Source organism: Phasianus colchicus, chromosome 27 (assembly GCF_987193195.1).
Source record: "Phasianus colchicus chromosome 27, bPhaCol1.hap1.1, whole genome shotgun sequence".
Taxonomy (NCBI): domain Eukaryota; kingdom Metazoa; phylum Chordata; class Aves; order Galliformes; family Phasianidae; genus Phasianus; species Phasianus colchicus.
Window position 1 is genome coordinate 5,354,037 of NC_143462.1, and position 22,768 is coordinate 5,376,804.

General features: G+C 40.2%; 2 protein-coding genes across 2 annotated transcripts; both read right to left on the reverse strand.

Annotated features, from left to right (window-relative positions):
* Positions 1-1,529: 1,529 nt before the first annotated feature.
* On the reverse strand, positions 1,530-7,773 carry BMP10 (bone morphogenetic protein 10). Its single transcript, XM_031608023.2, has 2 exons — positions 6,912-7,773; positions 1,530-3,619 (listed from the first exon to the last, which is right to left on the reverse strand). The coding sequence occupies exons 1-2, from the start codon at positions 7,243-7,245 to the stop codon at positions 2,676-2,678; spliced, it is 1,278 nt and encodes a 425-aa protein (XP_031463883.1). The 5' UTR covers positions 7,246-7,773; the 3' UTR covers positions 1,530-2,675.
* Positions 7,774-19,131: 11,358 nt separating this feature from the next.
* GKN2 (gastrokine 2) lies at positions 19,132-22,619 on the reverse strand. Its single transcript, XM_031608002.2, has 6 exons — positions 22,451-22,619; positions 21,864-21,917; positions 21,211-21,342; positions 20,590-20,700; positions 19,838-19,991; positions 19,132-19,334 (listed from the first exon to the last, which is right to left on the reverse strand). The coding sequence occupies exons 1-6, from the start codon at positions 22,460-22,462 to the stop codon at positions 19,246-19,248; spliced, it is 552 nt and encodes a 183-aa protein (XP_031463862.2). The 5' UTR covers positions 22,463-22,619; the 3' UTR covers positions 19,132-19,245.
* Between the last annotated feature and the right edge of the window lie 149 nt (positions 22,620-22,768).

A 22,768-nucleotide genomic window follows, 5' to 3' on the forward strand; every position in this document is an offset into this window, starting at 1 on the left:
TTTGACCACTCTTCACTCCTGATATTGCCTGTGCCAGAAATGCACAGCTCCATCCAAAATGCCTGAGCCAACACTAATATTCAACAATAATATGCTCCATATCATAAACTTCTTCTTCCAAGGGGTGTTGATAAGAATTTCCATTTTTAGTCGAGGGCAAACAAGCAATTCTGCCTTTATTTGTTGCTGTTGTAATTGAAGAAGGAGCAGAAGCTAATTTTGTAACTTTTCCTGTAAATAGTGCATTAATGAAGACAGATGGGTCAGCAATATAAACAAAACCTCTATCTCAAGCTAGTTCTGCTCTGGCTTTGTTTCCCAGCATAGTAAGCAACCCACCACCACCCCAGTTCCCATCCTATTAACAGTGTTTGCACTCCAAATGTTGAACTGGGTTATAAGGAAGTTTAAATTAACCCTGGGCTGTAGTTTTTCAAATTCTTGAATCAAGCAGATGTTCAAGTGCCAGGAAATCCTCCTTCTCTCTTTTTTTTTTTTTTTAATTGTTTTGTTCTGTTTTGTTTTTTTAATAAGTGATAGATCTCATCCAATCCATGCTTGTTTTATTACAAAGAAAAGTTACTAATAACAAAAGATGGGCTGGCATGTAATCCTACACAGGTACTGTAGATATATCTGCTGATTTCTACTTGTGAATATCCATATGTGCAGGTTTAATTACTGATAGAACTACATGGCTATGCACACTAGCACTGCAGTACTCTTGTATCTCATTTCCTCTATTAGAACAATAAGAGAGTGCAAATGCAGCCACTCTGATATGCTGTGTGGTCACTTGGAAATGTACAATGGTAGAGGGTGGTTCTGTTGGGTCATATATTGTTTCTAAGGCATAGATCCTCTTAATTGGTGAGCAGAAGTGTTGTGCTGTTCGATAAAGGACAGCAGTGCAGAAGCATGTTGGGTGGATCACTGCCACAGGCACAGTTGCAGAAAAGAGCCGATAAAAGCAAATGTCGGATTATCTCCCTAATGCTGGATTATCACTCGTAACAAGGTGAATGGTTTGTCCTGGCAAATGGCTTCATAAGAATTGAGGAGAGTTTTGAAAGGATTTGCGTGGTGACACTTCAACCATTGGCCGCGGCGGTTCATGTCAGCAGAGGGAGATATCACACCTCCCGTGAATTCCTGCAGCGTGCCATTAAGGACAGACTGAGATTGCAGTGTGTCTGTAGGGAAAGGCCATGAGCAGTGCCAGCTACATCGGGAGGAGTGAAGCAGTACAGACCCATGGCCCAACTTGCTACTGGGAGCCACGCAGTGCTCACAGAGTGGGCAACACCATACGCTCACCAGAATGCTGCTTAAATAAACCACTGGGGTGAATAGTTCTGTATGCAATGGAGATAGCCATGGGGTACAGCATTTACAAGTATCTAGGGCAGAAAAACATCGCCAGTCCCAATCTCCACACAGCAACAACTCAACAGAGAGAGTCCACATCCAGGAGGGTTGGTACAAGGTTTTATCCAAGTGGGGTTACATACAAGCACAAAAATAAAACATTCTGTATTCTACATTATATTACAAAGGCAGGCAGTCAATAAATAGATCAATAAATTATGGGAAGCACAGAAGAGTATGTGTGAAAATAGGTGAGACTGGTTTTAGTTGGTGCGTGATAAAGTCTTTTGTGTTCATTCCCATGAAGTGTTAGAGTGATTCTTTCAAAGGCCCTTATCACTTCCAGTGAAGATAACTTTCCCTTAAAAGTGTAAAACAGATGCAGGGACAGTACAGTAGGCTCTGGTACAGGCTAAAGAGTCAGCGTCACTTACACTTTCCCAAGAATCTGACAAATTTGCAGCTTAGTATAAATAAAGTGACGGGTCTATTGTTTCTCAGCTCCGACACCTTCTTATCACTGCGATTTGTTGCAGAAGAGTGGTGGAAACATTGGCATGTGACTCCATCATATATCATTTAAGGGGGGGGCAGTACCTTTATGAATTGACAACTTCAGCACATACATAAAGGAAAGATCCTCTCTATCTAGCAGGCACAATGGGGTTTCCTTTTCTGTCTATTTCTATGCAGACTAAGTGCAATACTATTTGGCCATTTGAACTGGGTAATGTGGATGTATGGGATGTAGCTTACTGGACTGGGTGGGGGACCAGTTTCTAAGCTGGTATAAACTGGTAGCATTCTAAATCTTTTGTTGGGATTTCAGAGCTACAGAGATAAATTTTCAAAGAAATATCTGAGCATGTAAAGATCTTTATGAAGATTTTATGCTACAACTAAACAACTAGGCATGTATTGCCCATAGTTTTAGTCGCTCTGGAAATCCCTACAGATGCCAATCACCATTTACAAAGCACAAAAAGATGCCTTTGTTCCTGCGAATTTGAATGTGCCCCTTCTGGCATGAAGAGCCCACCCAAACAATCCAGTGATCTGCTCTATGCTCAGGTATGAAGACAGACAGTCATAATTTGAACAGAATAGCAAGAAGCAAGCAATGGAACAAAATATACATTCCCTACTGTCATATGACTTGCCCATTCCCCGTGACAGGAAACATACAATTATCTGTACATGCCTCATTAAATAACCTTATTAAATAGGAAATCCGAAATGTACAAATTTACAGACTGAATCATTAAATACTTCCCTTGTGCACTCCCCTGTGCATGTGTTCCCTGCTACTATCTGCAGCCACACTCTGATACCACCATGCCTTCATATTTGAACTTGTAGGTGACCACTCCTGCATCCATGTAGAGAATTGAGATAGGATCGAGTTTGGTGGGCACGCAGCAGGCCTTGGAGGCTTTCTGGGGATTCTTCAAGTGAACCAAAGTCTGGACAATGGCGTGTTTTGTTGGGGTGACGTGCTCTGTTAAGGGGTAGGCACATACTCCATGGCACTCATAAGCTTCATATCCTGCTGGAGCGATGATCCAGGAATCCCAGCCAATCTCCTTGAAATCTATGTAGAGTGGAGTCTTTTTGCAGTAGTTGCCTTTTGCGTTCCTTCGGATTCGGGCAGTAGAGTCATAAATGATGTTGGAACGCATCTGGAGCAGAGCCTCCTCACCAGGGTGTCCGTGAAAATTGCCAACCTCCAGGTTCTCCAAGTCCAGGAGCTGCTCATGGTCTATCATCTCGTTCAGCTCTTGCTTCTCCTCTTTCTTATCATTGCTTTGGTCATCAGAGAACACAATCAACAGGGGCACGTGCTTAGCCTCAGAGTTGATGTCGATATCGAGCTTCCCCTCTCCGTTCTGCTCCTCCCCTTCCCTGCTCTCAATGTGAACCTCCAGCCGGTGCGTGGTCAGCCCTGCCCTTCGCCAACGCCTTATGGCTTCGGTCACCTCAAAGCTCTCCCACTCGCTGCTTGTGCCATAGATCTGTCTGGATGCCAGTGCCACAATCTTTCTTTCTTCTCCTACCCCCATATGGTTGTTTTCCAGCACTTCAAAAATGGTGACCTTTCGGTCGAGCCCGTCATACAGCATTTGGTCCCTCTCCACCAAGGTGTAGAGCCTCAGCTCTGCCATGGTGATTTCTTCATGATGGGGGATGGAGACATTGAACAGAAGGGGATATTTCCGAACTCCTATGACACCCACAGGGTGGGAAGCAAGGTCTGGAAATAACAAAAATCAGATATTTTAGAATGATCAATATATCCAATAACACATGCACTGAAGTTCACCTGACATGTTTTGCATTGCATGGTTTCAGTCCAACAGTTTCAGGAGAGTGTTTTCTCCGTTGTCCTTGGAAAAAAAGCCCACAACTTTATTACAGATATCTAAGAACAGTGAGATCCTGCATCAGATAAAGACTGTAAATCTGGACTTAAGGGTTTTCTTATTACTTTCATGGCTTCAAGGGCTTCCTAATCACCTGGAAGGACTACCTGTTAAACATGGGCTAATACCAAAATGAAATAGCTTCTCAGGAATTATTAAAAAAATGAGACAAAAACAGTCAGTGTAGCAAAGGAAGGGAAGAAAGATACAGCACTGGAGTGAACATGAGATAGATGACACATAGGCTGCATATGCAAGAACAGTCTCTATCTGTGTCTGCTGTGTGTTCTCGTGCTAGCAAGTATTTCCTCCTGCTGAAACATGCTCAGCAACTCAGTGCACCAAGCATGATAGGAGGAAAAGTTGCCTGAGAAGCTGTAAAGGCTCCAGGTTAGGAAGAGCAGGCAGTGAACATCCAGTGTGAACCATCAGTCAATAGGAATGCTGCCACAGAGTCAGTGAGTTTCAAGGGAGCAGTCAGACAGCTGTACTCAGGCATTTTTGGCAGCTTTGGTTAATAAAGCATATAAGAAGCACACAATATCTGCTTGTCATTCAGGCTGTCTGTCCTGCCTGCGTTGCTTGTTTATACATAGCAATACGCATTTCTTCATGCAATGTAGGAATCTTACAATTCTAATGATTGTATATTTGTTACTGAATTACTATGCTGTCTACTTGTAACTTTGAAGACAGACTTAGACATAGAGACTACATGTAAACTTTCTGCAGATGCAAACTGCTTGGGACCTGTTATTATCTTCATCTCTGACTCCTCCAATTTTGGTAACTTTGTAGAAAAAGGACACTGATAAAACTGCAAGCATTGGCCAAACTCCATCCATGTACTTAAGCAAGCAGCTCACTTAAGCACAGAAATTTTCCTATGGCCATGAAGTAGGTTTTGAGGCGCCTGCCTTTCTTCTTTTTTCTATTCTTTTTCTGCTTTAGCAATTCCATCGATTCATAAATTAAAAAATAAGGAGCTTACATCTCCCTACCCATCAATTGATAAGATGGGAGCTGATTATATTCCACACAGCACCAGCGTAGGAGTGCTGAGAGGTGAAAAACACAGCTATTCAAGCACAGGGATGCTTAGTCGTGATCTGAGTGATCTGAGTGATCTTGTCCAACCTTAATAATTCTGTGAGATGCCAACAGAATGGAGAAATATCACCTGACCATTGAGAAAACAGGCACAAGGAATTCACTACACCATGGCTAGGTGCAGCAAGCTGGGTCAGCACTAACAGGACAAGAAAAGTGTTCATTTCTAAGTCAAGATGTGACTTTGCACTTCAACTACAAAGTCCATAGGCTGAGATGCCTTTCTGCTACCAGTACATCCCTGGCAGGGTCAGGAAGGGTGATCTGAAATCCATAGGAAAATAGAAAATTCCCTGAGGACCTTCACGGATAGAGCACTGCAGTTCTGGTTGCAATAGAGCATTATATTCAGACCTACCTCCGCCTGTGCTTCATGTTACATTTCTATAATATCTTTATAGCAATTACAAATTTAATAAAGGGCTTAATGAATAGCAATGAAACTACCATTACCACCAGTTTTCTGGTGAGCAAAATAGTCTGTTTCTACTTCCTTGAAGGTTACGTGTAATTAATTTCTATATTAAAAAAGAGTGATGTTGGCATGAAATGGCTGATTCTTAATTTCATGGATTTTAAAGACATAAAGAAAACCCAAACAATTGTATAATCATGTTAACATCAGTAGTCCCTCTTTGCATCCTGCTGTTTGGAATCAGCAGAGGTGAGAGGAAAACCGAAATGATGGAAGGTTACACCAAATTTGCCCTATCTCAGTACAGAATTTTTGCAGTGATGGAGATGGAACATCACACAGAAGGGCACAGAGCTGTGAACCCCGCTCTTAATACTGGCAAAAAGCTCCGTTTGTTCCATTTTTGCTCATTTTGCCAGTGGAATGATTCCAGATTTACGTGTTGTATGGGTTGGCATGGTATACTCAACAAATTTCATTGTGTTCATTTCTCCTGCATAGTACACAGTGAGAAAAGAACAACAGGCATTCCTGCATATGTCTGCATTTATACTGAGGTGAGGAACTGTTCACCCATGGGTCTAGCTGGTTTGCCATCAACCACTCAATAAATTCTCTCTGGAGGAAAGGATATGTAAAGGAGATTTAAATCACAAACCAGAAACACATTGCCAATAAAGAGTATCCAGGCCTGGCAGGACTGAGCAGAGTGATAAAAATGCAGTGATGGCTGTTATATGTTACGTAGGGTAGCGTGGAGAAGTCTTGCAGCAATTTGAATAGTTGCACGTATCTCTAAAGAGACAGAATGGAAGCACTTGTACTTGCCAAGTGGAATGACTGGTATTTGAAAACGATTGGTTGAAAAACATTTTTAACACAAATCCCACATTGGTGCAAATGACTGTTAAGAAATTGTTGAATGTTATCACTGAAACTTATCTTGTCTTTGCTGAAATGAGGGGAAATGTTGAAACAGAAACATAGGGAATTGTGTAAAGTCATGAATAAGCTTCCTTTTTCTAATATAATTTTTAACATGAAATATCCTATTTCTCAAAAAAAAAAAAAAATTGTGATACAAAATTCTACATATTGTCTAGACCGTGCTCAGATATCAAAGGAAGAAAATGTTATAAATCCCATGGGGATCAAAAGTGGGAGGCTATTGACAGAAATCCACATTTTGTTTCACTCACAATCAGAAAATTCTGCAACTTTGAACAATATGTAAACTGATTTCTCACCTTAAATTCAAATAATACTATGAGTTTCCATTTGAAAATGAGGCAGATAATAACAAACAACAGGTGTCATTCTGGGGACAGTGAAAACAATGCACTCAAATTATATTCTTAAATACTAGAGGAATATCATATTTCCCTGAAAACTTGCAATCTCAAAAGCAAAGGACAAGGGATCCATCTCATAGCAAGTGACATTAGTACAAGCAGTATTAATTGTCTGTTGCTAATGGTGCTGTCACTGAAAGGCCTTTACTCCCTGTTGTGCGCTCAATGACTGCTTGACTATGTACATATATATATACCTCATGTTGACTACAAGGGTGACCATTTCTAGAGATGCACGTATCCTACCTTCATTTTTGAAGCTCCTAATGATATTCGCAGACGGCATAGATGTCCTGTCAGTGGCAAACTTGTTGTACAGCTCTAGCATGTACTCTGGTGGGTCCACTTTGGCCGATTCGTGCAGAGGAATGTCGGAGAGGTTCAACGTCTTCAGGAACTCGTTCTTCATATTCTGAAGCAATGTGTTGAAATCAACGCCATCCTGCTCAGACAGGAATTCATCGAAGAGAGGCTCGCCTTCCTCCAAGGAAGAGTGCTCCAAGCTCAGGATGGGACTGCAGGCAGCAAGGTGAACCAAGAGGCAGAGGCCAGCCCACAGCTGAAGGACTATGGAATCCATGGCTTCGCTCCGGCCTCGGACCACGCTCAACAAGCTCTAGCTCTCATGTGGGCTAAGTGGCGGTTTTATCCCCTTGTGTCACAGAGAGATGACAAGTTTGGATTGAAACTTGTGATCCGTCCTCTCTCCCTTCCCCCTCCCCAAAGCCAGGTCTCAGTAATTGGATAGGGCTTGCTCTCTTCTATGGTCGCCTTGCCTCTCTTATCTCGTGTAGTGTAAGCTGTTCACCAGATTTGTTGCTATCTTGCAATCCCCTTTCCCTTAATGAGCTTTTTGTAAACATTCTGCTCTAGGACACGAGAAGATAGGACAAGTTTCTCCTTGGAGAGGAACTGCTCTTTCTTTCTGCCTCCTTCGGCGTGTGTGAACAATTCCATCCATGCAGATATAGAGGAAACGTAAATTTGACAGAGCTTCTACTGAAATCTACGAACCTTTGCACCAAGGGCAAAGAATAATTCCTTTAGTGTGATCTGAACATTAGCACGGGTTGAGTGCTGGTGCTCAGTGCTGTGTGCCATGCAAATGCTCAGAAACAGAAAGAGTAAAGAAAATCTTCACTTCCTTTCATATCTTATTTACTTAGCAGGTAAGAACTTGTAGTAATTCTTGATTTAGTTGTTGGAGAGTTTCCCTTTGCAAACACTAAGAGCTTTACCCAAAGAGCAAATCTAAACTGATTTTTGCAGATCCTTCTTTTCCATTGTGGCTAAGCATATCCAGGGATTTGTTGCTTCATCTCTGCAACTTTCTTCCTTCACAGATACTCAGTATCTTCTTCAATATTGATCATATTTTTCTTCTTCAAGACCCATCACTCTCACAAATGGCCTCAACTCCAGTTGACAGAATTAGACTGATACTCAACCCATGGCTGTTTAAATTTCTTCTGTGGTTTTTTGTTGTTGTTGTTGTTGTTTGTTTGTTTGTTTTGTAATTATCAATATCTTTGTGAAAATCACACGTGGTATTGATGTCACAGACATCAGTACGGCCTTTAACATTGTTTCATTCATCTTTTCCCCTTATAAATATGGGAAATTGATAAGAAAAGCAGAACAATTTATGAAGCTTACTACTACACTACACTGGAAGGAGATATTTGATATCTCTTCAGCCTTATCAAAGACTCATCTCTGAACATTGTGGCTTTCTGGAGCTAAGCTTAGAAAAACTTAGGGAAATTCTGGAGCTGAGGTCACTTATGTTAACCTAATAAGAAAAACACAATCTTGCTTGTGATTCATCACCTGACTATGCTGAGCCAAGGTCCTATGGTCACAGGAAGGGAAATTAACAATGAAAACTGTGAGAAAAGAGTTAGGGCACACAGTGCTCACTCCTCTGTAGCATAATTACGGGCTCCTGTAAAGGAAGTTCTTCCAGTTGATTTCTCATCAGCAAATGAGGGGGTAGTAGATTTGCTGTAATACCTATTTAAATGGTTTTATGTTTAAACATTATTTTCAGAAGTGCACTGACTTCATATACATAAGTATATTTATTATTCCATGAAGAATGTAAGCGTGCTGGAAGAGCTCCTGCTTTTTGGAAGGCGACAGGTGCTGCATCTTCTCAGCACTTAGAGCCTTATCCTTAGTGCTTGTTCATATCTGGTTTTTCTCCTCAGACAAGCATAAATAACAGCTTGAATGCAAAGGCAAAAGCATGCAGAGATATGCCTTTCAGAGCCTGTAGGCACTGGGATCTATAGCGTTGCATGGCTTGATTCTTACAAGGTTTAGGGCTGAAAGCTTCTCTCACTTCTGTTATTCCTGATGAACAGTTCCAGAGCCAGAAAGATTTTTCCAGGTGCTAGTGAGAAGCACAATTACTGCTCAGACATTCCGATTGTCTTTGTATTTCCACTCTTGTTTTGATAACTCTGAACAACAGCACATTGAAGGGTAATTCAGCTAATGAAGAGGGAGTTTAATAGATAACAGTATTTAATTGTTATTAATTTTATAGCCTGAATGAACAGATTGCCCAGAGAACTGTGGGGGCCCCATCGCAGGAGGTGCCCAAGGCCAGGCTGGATGGGGCCCTGGGCAGCCTGATCTGGTGGGAGGCACAGGCTCATGCCAGGCATTTGGAACCGGGTGAGTTTGGGTTTCCTCCCAATCCAAGCCATCCTGTGATTCTGTGATTCTATGACTTTAAGATCTCTCCCATCCCAACCATCCTATGATTCTATGGACTTTAATGACCCTTCCAAACCAAGCCATTCTATGATTCCATGATATGAAGATCCTCTGTTATTAGGAATAAATGGGTCATCAGGCAGACAGAGTTATAGAAAGGTTTCTTGGTCTTGTGTTCATTTCCCCAGTGAACTTGCACTTGCACAATGGGAAAATGCAGCTAATGAAAACATAAGCCTCAGCACTGATGTATACAGCATCAAGAACAGCACTCTGCACATGCAGGGCACTGTTTAGAGTCATAGAATTATTAAAGTCGGAAAAAAACACTAAGATCTTGAAGTCCAACCCCATGCCCACTAACCATGTCACTCAGTGCCACATCTCCACAGTTCTGGAACATCTCCAGGGACAGTGACTCCATCATCTTCCTGGGCAGCCTGTGCCAATGCATCACTGAAAAGAAGGTTGGCCTAATACCAAACCTGGATCTCCCCTGCTGCAGCTTAAGGCCATTACCTCTTTTCCTATCACAAGCAACTTGGGAGAAGAAGTCTGCACCCATCTTACTACAACCTCCTTTCAGGTTTAATTCATGTCATGCTCTTTCTATCAGATCTGGCTTCTGGTGGAGGATTGGACACTGTCCATTCCTATGCCATGGTGAGAACCAAAGGGGAACATCATCCCTGAGCTCAGAGAGTGCTCTGTTCCCACTTCCAGCATTGAGCTGGGGCAGGCCCACAAGTGCGGTTGACATGGCCAAGGCTATGCACAACTCCTGGGAACAGTTCAGCTGTTGAAAGGGTCAGTCCTGAAGATTGCAGGGCTCCAAAATAGCCTCTAATCTCCATTGCACCAGGCAACTTCCTCCAAGCCAATGCCTCCACGGCTTCTTCTGTCAAGAGGCAGCAGAAGAGCACGGGTTTGAGTAGGAATGTGTGAAGCAAGCTTGGTGCTGAAAGGCCAGAAAGCGAAGCAGGGCTCTACGAAGTGCCAAGGTCGACAATCTACCATGATTGAAAGGGTGTGATGCTCCTCTGGGAAAGAGGAAGTGGGAAGAAAGAATGTGAAGTACTTTTTGAGCATCCTCATCCTTTCTTTGGCTGATTTTCAACATGGAAGCACACCTGCTCCCACCAACGCAGGCAGAGAGCATTGGGATGTGGGATTTTTTCCAGGAAGGAGTGATTAGCAGTTGCTCACGTGGGCTTTTGTGATGGAAATGGTTTCCCAGAGAACAAACAGAAAGCTTTCCAGTTAATTACCCATGTGTGATTTCTCCATGAGTAAACTCAGTCAGGTGGATTTGGGTTCAGTAAAGCGTACCTTAACAAATTCTAATACGATTTTAAAATCCATTTTTTAAAGACAAGGAAACTGAACAAACACTGGGCTTTTTCAGTATCCCGTGACCTCAAATCTTTACAGTTTTCATTTAAATTCATGCTTATTTTCAAATCACAATTACATCTTTGCATATGCGACATATAAGAAAAAACAAATTATGTCCCTCAGGAATGTGTATTATATACAAAGAAAAGAGACTGAGGAGAACAAAAGAGATGTATCCCTCTTTCATAACAGAAAATTGATCAAGCCACTTTGAGCCACACTTCCATTGCTGGAATTCAAAGTGCAATGCCTTGCTGTACCATGAGAAAATATCCACTCCTCTACCGTTCCTGCAAGAGATTTGCACTATAGCACAAGGTAACCTTTGTTTATTTGCTGAAATATTTGGGAAGAAAAGAGTCAAGCCTGAGAATGTCTTCTACATGACTCAGAGAGTTCTCATTCTCAGCCATGACTTCTTTTGTCCGTAAGTAATTCATCGTTAGTAAAAGAGAAAAAGATGTTTTAATGTAAAATCAAGAATGCCTTTGGTGACATTAATCAGCCCTTAAAAAGAGACAGACCTAAAAAAACCGACATATTTTCCCACCACACCATGTTTAGAGGTGTAACATATCTCTGACACAGCACTTTTGATCCGATCTCAGCATTCATACTGAACCAACAGTGAGACATCTTGTTCAGAACTGCCAAAATTCCTGTGGTGCAAATCTTCAGCCTCTTCCAAAATCTGTATGAAGGCTGGGTTTGAGATTCAGAGCTACTCTCTAATCAAGACACCATAGACAAGAATGCCATTTGAGGGAAGTAGGAGAGTGATGCAAGTTAACGTGCTCTAGCAATCATCCCAACATGTGATCTGAAATTTTCCAAAATACTGCCACGAAATTGTTACAAATACGCCCCACAATGGTCTCTGTCAGGAGATAGCTGTGGCATGAGGCAACTGTTGGACGTGATATGGGAGATAAAGAAGAGTGTGACACTGACAGTGTGATGAGCTTGCAATGGAATAACTAAAATTAGTTTCCATTCCTGCATTTGCCCAAGTCATTGCTGTATGCCTCCGTTCATGGCTGCTCTGGATTTCCTCTCCATAAATGGGCAGTTCCCAGCAGTGCTTTGTTCTTGTTTCAGATGGCACTGGAAATTGAAAAGATAGAACTAAAAGAAAGAGTGGGGAGAGAGAAGTGTGTCAATACATTAAAACTGTAATATTAGAAAGGGAAAGGGAAGAGGGAAGGAAAGGAGAGGAGGGCAAAAAGGAAGGGAAGGGAAGGGAAGGGAAGGGAAGGGAAGGGAAGGGAAGGGAAGGGAAGGGAAGGGAAGGGAAGGGAAGGGAAGGGAAGGGAAGGGAAGGGAAGGGAAGGGAAGGGAAGGGAAGGGAAGGGAAGGGAAGGGAAGGGAAGGGAAGGGAAGGGAAGGGAAGGGAAGGGAAGGGAAGGGAAGGGAAGGGAAGGGAAGGGAAGGGAAGGGAAGGGAAGGGAAGGGAAGGGAAGGGAAGGGAAGGGAAGGGAAGGGAAGGGAAGGGAAGAAAAAAGAAAAGAAAAGAAAAGAAAAGAAAAGAAAAGAAAAGAAAAGAAAAGAAAAGAAAAGAAAAGAAAAGAAAAGAAAAGAAAAGAAAAGAAAAGAAAAGAAAAGAAAAGAAAAGAAAAGAAAAGAAAAGAAAAGAAAAGAAAAGAAAAGAAAGAAAAGAAAAGAAAAGAAAAGAAAAGAAAAGAAAAGAAAAGAAAAGAAAAGAAAAGAAAAGAAAAGAAAAGAAAAGAAAAGAAAAGAAAAGAAAAGAAAAGAAAAGAAAAGAAGAAAAGAAAAGAAAAGAAAAGAAAAGAAAAGAAAAGAAAAGAAAAGAAAAGAAAAGAAAAGAAAAGAAAAGAAAAGAAAAGAAAAGAAAAGAAAAGAAAAGAAAAGAAAAGAAGAAAAGAAAAGAAAAGAAAAGAAAAGAAAAGAAAAGAAAAGAAAAGAAAAGAAAAGAAAAGAAAAGAAAAGAAAAGAAAAGAAAAGAAAAGAAAAGAAAAGAAAAGAAAAGAAAAGAAAAGAAAAGAAAAGAAAAGAAAAGAAAAGAAAAGAAAAGAAAAGAAAAGAAAAAGGAGAGTCACAGGGAAAGGAGTCCCATCCCTGTGCATTTGCACTACTGCAACCTGCTCTGAGCCGTGGGTGAGTGGCCACGAGGTGGGACGACAAACAGCGATAAGCAGAGATTCTTTAGCACAAAGCCTCAGCCACTGAAAAAGAAAGAAGAGTGAAAACAGCTGGACAGTGCTTTCTTGTCAGTGTCCTGTCAGTCACATTCACTGTGAGCACATGGCCTTGTTGTCCAAGCTCCTTATGTCTGGAAAAGCATCCATTTCCCAGTGTAACTTGGGAATTCTTTTGTTTAATTGGGAAACTTGGACTAGCATGCAGTCAAGTATATAGCTCAGTCTTGTCATGAGGGAAAATTCTTAGATCCTTACATGAGAAGGATTAAGTCCTTTGCTCTTGTGTCTGGTTCTGCACATTTCAGCATTTAATTTTAATCTTTCCTCAAAATATATCAACACGAGTGATCAAAATTACACTAATGTGACTATTTCCAGCAGCACTATACTCAACATTGGCTTATGTCTTGTAAGAGATGGGAGGCATCTCAAGAAATTGATTGATTTGTCTCCACATCCATTATCTGAGAATATGCAGATCTTCATCTGTGCATATCTGTGATTATGTCCTAACAATGATATTAAAAAGACCACATAAAATTTAGTGCCTTTAAAGGTTACGTCATTTATTAATTTGGTCTAACAACTGACATTCAATGGGACACGTTCAAAAATACATACATCAATGTATATCAGTTTGTGATATCTTCACAGTGAAAGTATATTGTAATGCTAATTAACAGGCATGTTAACTAAATTATTATTATTGAATACCAGGAGTTTTGCTCTGCTGCTTTCTTATCACACTTAACAGTGTAGCTTAATAGAAAAGGGTCAAGAGAAAGTTTTAATTTCGCGTTGTTGAAATTCCTTCTCTCATCATCCAGTTATTTGGTGGCGTTTTGGATTAATGTGGGTGTTAAACTTTGGGCAACCCTCTGTGACACTGACAGAAGCAAAACTCCAGAACAAAACTCTGCAGAATTCTCCAGAGCTGCTCCTTTTTCTCAGCTCTGTCCAAATGGATTCTTTGAAGAACTTTCTTTAATGACAACTCCATTGAAATGTTCCCAAAGCCCTAAAAAGACAAATCTCTTGGGAGCAATGACTAAATAATTCCTTTGTTTTAGAATTTTTAATCTTGAAGAATGAGTTTGAAGAAAATGGACTCCACTCATCAGAAATTATTTTGGTGACAACTTTGATTAATAACTCAAAATTGTTTAATTAACAACCTGACTACTAGGCAGAGCTGGAACATTTTCTGGTGGTTGGCTGATATCTCAGCATGAAATGGCTTTTACAAAGCCAGCAGCATGTAATCACATCAACAAAACACAAAGAAACATCAGACAAGCATGTCTAATATTTAATCTGTTTATTTGATGTTAGGGTTGGAATAAAAGAAAAAAAAGATTAAATTTTATGTGACAGTAGAAGAGACTAATCCATCTCAAAAACACTGCCAAAATACAGCCTTAAAAATTGAAGGAATTAAAATGTATGGCGTTTCAGATTCTGCAACTTGAGGATTGGAATTATACTGGATAATTTAGGATGGCCATCAGCCTTCCTCACATTTCTCACTCAGTTGAATACCAAATTTTGTCTTTTCTACCACGCTTCTGGCCGTTTCTCAATTTCATTCACGAAACCCCCACATTTAAGATTGCAGCTTGGACTGCACATCTCCCAGTTTTTCTCAGAGTACCTTGGCAGATAGGAGTGTCTTGTGAAGCGCGGATGGCAGCTTATCTCATTGAGAGCATGGAACAAGCCTCTCGCAGTCCCTGGTGTTAAAGGGCTCTGCTTATCAGGAACGAGTGGCAGAGTGCTCTGGCTCAGCTCTCAGTGCATTGCACCCAGGGACACCACTTAATGTGACACTGTCAAACACCTCCCGGAGCGCTCAGGGCAAATTTCTCAATCAGGGAGTGTCCTTATGTGAAAACAGCCCCTTCTTCCTATGCGTGGGATGCAATGGTTGGTGGCTACCACTGTTGGGTCAGTGTATGATACATCCACTTCTCTATCCAACATGCAATGGCTTCTATCCAACAAGCAAGGGGGATAAAGAGGATGTGGGAGTGTCCCTCCTTACCTGTGGTCATGGTCAGATTGCTATTGGTGTGATTTATCTTTCATTTGTTGCTGTATCCCTTTTCTGAAACAGGAAGCATTCAGTTCAAACAGTGTCGGCCTTTGCTACTTGTGTTTCTATAATGATTTGAAATCTGATTAATGAACCCTCTGCAACTGTGATGCTTTATAAGAGAAAGGAATATACACACATATATTAAAGAGAATTAATAACTAATATTATAAGATAGGAATTCATTTTATTTTATTTTTGTGCTGTGGTTTGCACCCCATTGTTGTTTTCAATAGCCCAGTCAGATCAAGGTTTTACTTACTAACAACCTGGACTTCCACTGAAATACAGACATAAAAGCATAACAATTGAGATTGCTGTAACAATTTGCCATCTAGTGGTCAACCAAAATCACATTCAGTTCTTATCTCAAGAAGAAAGCAAATGTGGACCATCAGGATTGGGCTACATGTCTTGGAGTATCTGTCGTGGCCCCTTGGCCAAGATATTTCCTTAAACAAAATGCAAAACCTTGCAAAACCAAACTCACCCCCTCTTTGGCCAATAATTTAAGATCTGAGTACATAGAATTAGGCACCTTGATTCTGAGCACATACATTCCCTTTAGTGAGATAATTCCGCTTTTATTCTTGCATATGGATGTTGCCATGTTGCTTTGTTGAGTGTTTTTTTCCCACTACTGTGCATCATTTTTTAGTACTAAAAATGGGAAGACTCAGGAAAATGAGGGCAATCAGATTCACATCCTTGACTTGCTGGCCCAGACAGCACAATTCTTGTTTCAAGTAATGGGCTTAATTCTTCAGCATATATGACTTCAAGAGAATTCGGTCCTATAAAGCAAAATTTGCTGGTATTGATAGCTATTTCTCTTTGTTGCTTGATGCAGACTGGAAGGTATTTTCTCATATAGAATCATAGACCATCCCAAGCTGGAAGGGACCTGTAACGATCATTGAGTTCAACTCCTATAATTGACAATATCTACTGGAAAATCTGTCAATCCTCATTTTAGCAGTCTCTTTCATTTCATTGGTATTGCTCACAGGAGCAGGAGTTTCTGGGTTAATCTATGATTTTAAAATGGCCACAAATTGACCTTGGGAAGTCTTGTGTACTACTTATGGTGTGGAAGTTCTCTATTAAATGAGTTCAGTGTTAAAATGACCACAGCACAGGTGACCAGATAAACTGGTGTCCTTGGCAGTGAGGAACCAGAGATGCTTCCTGCCCACTGATATGAAGGATCAAGAAAGGTTAATTGCAGCAGACATGGGGATGTGACTGGAATGTGTGCTAATTCTGCCATCCCCAAATGCTTCACGTATTTTAGCTGCCTGTCAGTGTGTATCCGATGATACCATTGCTCGCATTCCAGGCGTGCCTTTGAAAACATTTTGGCTTTTAAAAAGCTGGAAATGAATAATCAGGATTATTAGATATTTCAACCTAGGACTAATGCTGTTTTAAGACATAAATGCTGACAACGTGCACACACGTGCAGACTCACACTCACCCAGGCACACTCCCAATACATTTACTTCTACATATATTCTAAACTTTTTATAGGAAAGGACTAGATGTAAAGCAAGCCAGATCTCCAGAATGCGTATTACTTGGATGGAAAGCTCTTGGATAGATTTGATAACTTTTAAGATGGTAAGAGTCACATCACAATAGTCTTCTTTAGACTCATTTCATCACACTCTTCTAGTCTCCTTCTACCAATATCTCATTAGCATCTAAGATGGGCACATCTCCTTTCCTCATTTTCATGGTAGATCTGGGTTCCAGTCCTGGTGGGATCACCAGAGCCCTTTACATGTTCTCATGCAGATATGCCAAATGCCTGTGCTGTTTTCCAGGTGTTTATCTTATGCTTAAGGCTAATCAGCCTCATGCACAATCAGCTCTGCACATTAACCTTTGGCAGTAGCACTCTCCTTTGTTGACTGTGAACGTAACTTTCCCATTGTTCCTGAGAGTGGTTGCTGGCTGCTCTCCACTTAGGAACTTCAATGGGTTCTGTGCTCTATGGGTTCCTTTCATGGAAAGCAGTGGGAATTTTCCATCCATTCCAGACAAACGTCTTAGAATTCACAATATAAAAAAATCCTTACCAATAGATGACCCATATTTAACAAGCTCTGTGATACCATATGCTGCATAATATGTAGAACACATGCTTAAATTAACTGTGAAGTAAAATGAAAGTTCAAATTTTCCACCAGATTATACATTCAGTTCAGAACTTTGCTGTCAGGCTGTGGGTTTAAAGATCAAAAACAGTTTCAGACAGTTGTTTAAGGCAACCAATGAGCCATGTATATCTCCAGGGATACTTCACCTCTTGTTGCTTTTTACTTACTTAGTCTTTTGCTGTACCCCAGCAACAGCATCCATCATCTTGTAAAACTGTGAAAACAGATTAATTATAGTATAAAATGGGTACACAGAACATATGGCAAATGGTGGCACAGTCAGCAGGAAACAGCACTGGCCAACTACAGTATCAAAAAGATATAATATCAGCATTTTTTTCTCATGCATAAGTCCTTTTTTTTTTTTTTGCTTTTGTTCAGAAGTTGGTGTACATTTCTGTTTGTCCTGTGGTTACGGTTACCAAATTCTGAATTAATTTCCTCTGCTCTGCAGCCATTTCTTGTATGATCTTTGAAATCGATGATATTTTAGTGGTGCCAATAGGATTACATTCAAGGTCTAAATTGCACAGGATAGTGCTTCACTTTCTCATCAGTAATATCAAAGCGGCAATTCATCCCTTATTTTGCCCATTTAGAACAGTGTTCAGCAACTGTAAGCAATTACACAAGAGAAGAATAGAACTACACAGAGCATTGCTCTTCTTCTTTGGCCCTGCATCTCTTACGACTTTGAAATGTGGTGGTTGTCACATGGAAACAAGATTATGGCTTCCAACTTAGTTTTTTAAGGCCTTAGTTTTTAAAGAATATTCTCTCAGAATCTTGCAACACCAATAAAAGTTTTGAAGGTCAAAACCCACATGAACACTCTTGATAAGCAGCGCTATCAAAGAGTGCTTTGAGGTGTTTTGTGTCTGCTGTGCATCAGCCAAGAACATTACAACTTCAAGTCCCAGTTCCACTTCCCACCAGTGAATGTCACTTCCAAACAGAAACTGTCCCGTATCTTGGAGATACACAAAAATAATCTTGGATTTAATTATTGAAGTTTGACTCTCCACAAACTTTATCTGGATCACAAAGAACCTGTGGGCTATTGATTAATCCAAACAAATAGTTTTACCATAAGGCGATGAAATGTGATGAAATGCTCTTTTAATACATGGCAGATGGCTTGACAATGAGCCTGATTTGAAAATAATAAATCACGGACCTGAGGCTAGCTTCCTGGACTCCAAAGGGATACCTTGCCATTTGCCAGCAAGGCTCCAATAAACTACAGATATTCAGTCTTCCACCCCAAAATACACACCAACCATGCATGTGTGATCTCAACCATTTGCTGAGATTCACAGGAAAAGCACACGGGCATCATCAGTGTTGCTTCATCTTGTATTTTGAGCAGCTGCAGAGATATCACAGAACCATGGAATCATGAAGGTTGGAAAAGACCTCTGCAATCCCCAAGTCCATCCCCAACCCATCCCACCACGCTCACTGACCTGGAACCCCACAGTTCTGGAACACCTCCCTGGGGCTTTGTTTCAGATGCTTCTCTTAACAATAATGTTTGAATCAAATTTGATTAAAAATATTATGAAGTATTCCCATGACAGTTGATAACAAATATTTTCTCCCTCCCTTTTTCTATGCATTCATTTGCTTGTTTCCTCAGTCCCTCTCTCCTTCCACTAGCAAACATGTGTGGGTCAGTCCCTGAAGACCATGGATGCTGATGTCAAAGGAAAGTTTTCAATGGAAAACCCATTCTTTTTCCCCATTAGCATGACCCACTGCCTATGTCATGTCACAGCCTAAGTGTACAAATGCACAAAAGCAAAACACATCTTTTCTGGAGGAAAACCTCTAGGAAGTCCTAGTTTATTTTTGTTCCATTTTCAAATGAAGAAAGAAGACAAAGTATTTGAATTACTACATTGTCTTTATTTGTAGAGCATATGTTTGTTGCTTTCAAAGCTCAGGACAGGTAAATTGATTTTGTTTTCTTCCATTTTAAGAACATGTGTACCATCAGAAAAGCACATAGAGAAATGAGCCATTTCCATGCAAAAGGACTGTCCAGCTCAGTAGTTCTCTCTGAGTCTTTCACAGATATTAATGCCCAAAATGGATGGAATTCCTGCACTGGCACAGCTGTTGGAATTAGTCAGTGCTAAAACAAAAACAACAACAAAAAAATATTTTAACTGACAAGATTCCTGTGTTCACCAAGGAAGAGTCTGTTAAATACATAAACACAATCCCCAATCATGGTCTTGTTCAAGTCTCCTGCTAGTCTCAATGGACACTGTAGAAAATTTTTATGGTGTAACAAAACAAAGGAATTAAAGCCATTTTTATGGCTTTAAATCACCTTTGGGCTCCTCATTTCCAGTCACAGTGTGCAGCAGGTATCACTGTGGGACCACCATACATACCATTGATACAACTGAATCCTCTGTGACACAAGACAAACCACTTTGGAACAGCTGTACTAGATATTTAGATGGCAAAACATAATTTAAGATTTTCCAAAGCATCCTGGAGCCTTATTCTTTCAATTTTGCCAGGCAGTTTATTCCCCCTCTCCAAAATGGGACAATATGTCCCTGCCTCTCAAAGTTGCCATATGGATTTAGTTTTAAAGGAAAAAAACGTTTTCTTTTTCCTACTTACGTTCACTCTTTGTAAGCTTGTAGAGAGGCAGACCCTTGCAGAGTTGCTCAATGGGTTTACCATAGCGAAGCCACTCTCTGATGCTCCCAAACATGGCATTACCGGATTGAAACTGTACCCACATAACTCGTGGAGAATAAATTTTCCTCATAGTCTAAAGAGAAAATAGTAGATGTCATCAGTAACCTAACTTTGGTTTCATGTGGCTGAGATACCCTTTGAGAAAAATCCCTAAATCTAATATCTTTGTCTCATACAAAGCTTTAGCTAAGAAATACATGTTTTAAAACATTTTTTCCAGCCTGTTCAGAAACAAATTTCACTAGATACTATTTCTATCAATACAGTTAAGCTGAGTTGTATTGCTATTTAATAAATTATTAATTGACTGCATAGTCAAGCAATTCCCAAATACTTTAATCCTCCCAGTCCATAAGGGTGCTGTACGAAGTGCAATAGCAAATGTGCTACTGTAGGACTGTCATAAGTTGTGCCAGAAAAATCACAGTTCAGTCAAAGTAAATTGATTTCTGAATTCTGTTCTGCAAATGAAACTATTTCAAATGATGTCAAACACAAAATATTGACGTGTTCTGTGTGATATTTCCTTGAAGTTCTATTTTGTCAGATCTGTTCCAGCATTGCTAACCACTAGTAGCCATTCCTAAGGACAGCAGGTCTTCTTAGAGCCCTGTAGCTTGCACACAGTAGACTTTTTTTTGTATACAGAATGAATTTTTCTACAAAATTACCTGTCTCTCAAAAGCCTGGCGTCCAATCTCTTGCAGCTCAGGGATGGAAGCTTCATCAATTTTCATGATGAAACAAGCATGTCGTGAAAACAGCCTTGTTGCAATATATCCCTGTGATAAAAAATAAAACAAAGTAAAACAAAAAGCAATTCACTAAAAATGGTTACCACTAATGTGTGTTGATTCTTCCTCCTCTTTAGGGCCATCTAGAAGAAACATAAAGTGGTTACAATGACTATTGTAGAATGACTGCTTTGCATTTTCACCTTTGGGGAATAAAAGAGACTTTAATGTCTGTCTGTAAGACTTGAGTGGTCTTTTCCCATGGACTCCTGCTCCATTTGCAATACACAAATGATGGCAGCCTTGACTCTCTTGCATTGAGGTCAGTGACAGTCTTCTCACTTTCACAAATGACCACCATGTCATAACAAGTCTCATAAAAATGCATCATCATATGTGTGAAAAAGAAATTACAGAAGAGGAGAAGTGAGGGGAGTCTTTGAAGAAACAGTATTTCATGGCAATTCATAATGAAAGCACACCAATACAACATATCTGAATTTACAAACATCTTCATAGTGATTGTTAGATTCTAGGCAGATTCTTAGATTTACTTACATGCTGGTAGTCAAAAATGGTGTCAGAGGAGTACAGGCCAGATCGGACATGGACATCAGCATAGTTCTTCTTGTTGTCAATGGTCATAGAGCCGGTGACGTATTCATTGTTAGGTGCCGGCAGGAGATAACTCTGTGGTAAAAAGCATAAAAACATTTTCATCTGGTCTGCACTTTTAAAGACACAGTATAAACCAAGAATATATGCCAATAATCGTGATTGCTTCATATAAATGTGAAATCCTTTAACTCTCTAGGAATCTCGGGAGGCGCTCGAGGTGGGGACTAATTGTGGTAGTGGTTGAGTCATGGTGAGAGGGGAGGGGGCAGACCCACACCACAGCCCAAGGAGAATTATGTTATTATATTTACATTAGATTATTGTACATGGCAGCAGAGAAGGCTTCAAGAGTCTTCTAACTTCAGGCTGAGCCAAGGGGACCTATGTTGCCTATATTTCTTGCTACTATACAGCTGTGTGGAACTGACTCTTTGTCTTTTTGTCTCTTGTCATTTTTGGTTAAATCTATTTATTCTGTGCTTGGCAGTAAGCATCAATTTAGTTTCTTCTGTTCTTCCTATTACATTCCTCCCTTCCCATCAATCTAATGCATTTTAAAGTACATGCACCAGTAAGCTTGCCAGTTTACTTACCTGCAGTGCAGAAGTTTGAGTCCAGAAGACTCCCAGCAAAATGAAAATTGCAGCCTGTAATCAGAGGAATGAGCATTTCACCCAACAGAAACACTGGGCAGTGCCATATCAATGAAGGTGAGACAAAAAATCGGTTCATAAACTGAGGTGAGCAACTATGCTGTCACTCTGAAATACTACCCTCTCCACACGTGTGTTACTTGAAAGCAATCACAGTTCTGCAATGTAATATTACTGATATTAGCTTTTTTTTGCTTCTAATGGTAAAAATGCAGAACAACTGTGGCATTATTTGCATCTTTCAAAGTCATATGGCGGGTTACTTCTTAATTTGTCTCCACAATTGGAATTATTTAATCATAACTAAATCCCTGTTTTGAACTGTAATCAGATTCTACATCGTCCACTGAAATAAAGTTCTTACTGACTTCACGGAGATTTCCCAATGAACAACCAAAAAAAAACCCAAATACATAGATCCTGTTAGTCCCAGTACTGCACCACTACTCAGAACATCTTCTTTTCTATATTTTAATTTTAAAATGAACATTTTATAATATAAATTGAATAAAAATGTGTATACTTACAAATGCCTTCATTTTTCTTTCAACAAGAGGCTGTGGAGGATAGGAACTCAAGAAAACTCCAGAGACCTTCAACTTTTATATCATCCAGTAGGTGTGGGAAACACTTGACAGAATTGTTCATTGACCACAACAAGTCCATATCTACATGCCAGGGTATCACGTATCTGAAATTTTGGGCTGGCAGAGATAACCAGATCTCGATATGTTAAAAGCAGTCAATACATCAGCTTTTGTGTGATTAATCACTCCCCAAATAGCTATTGTTTACTGGTTTAAACTTTAGTGGAATTTCCACTCCTTCTATTTCATTTTTTTAAT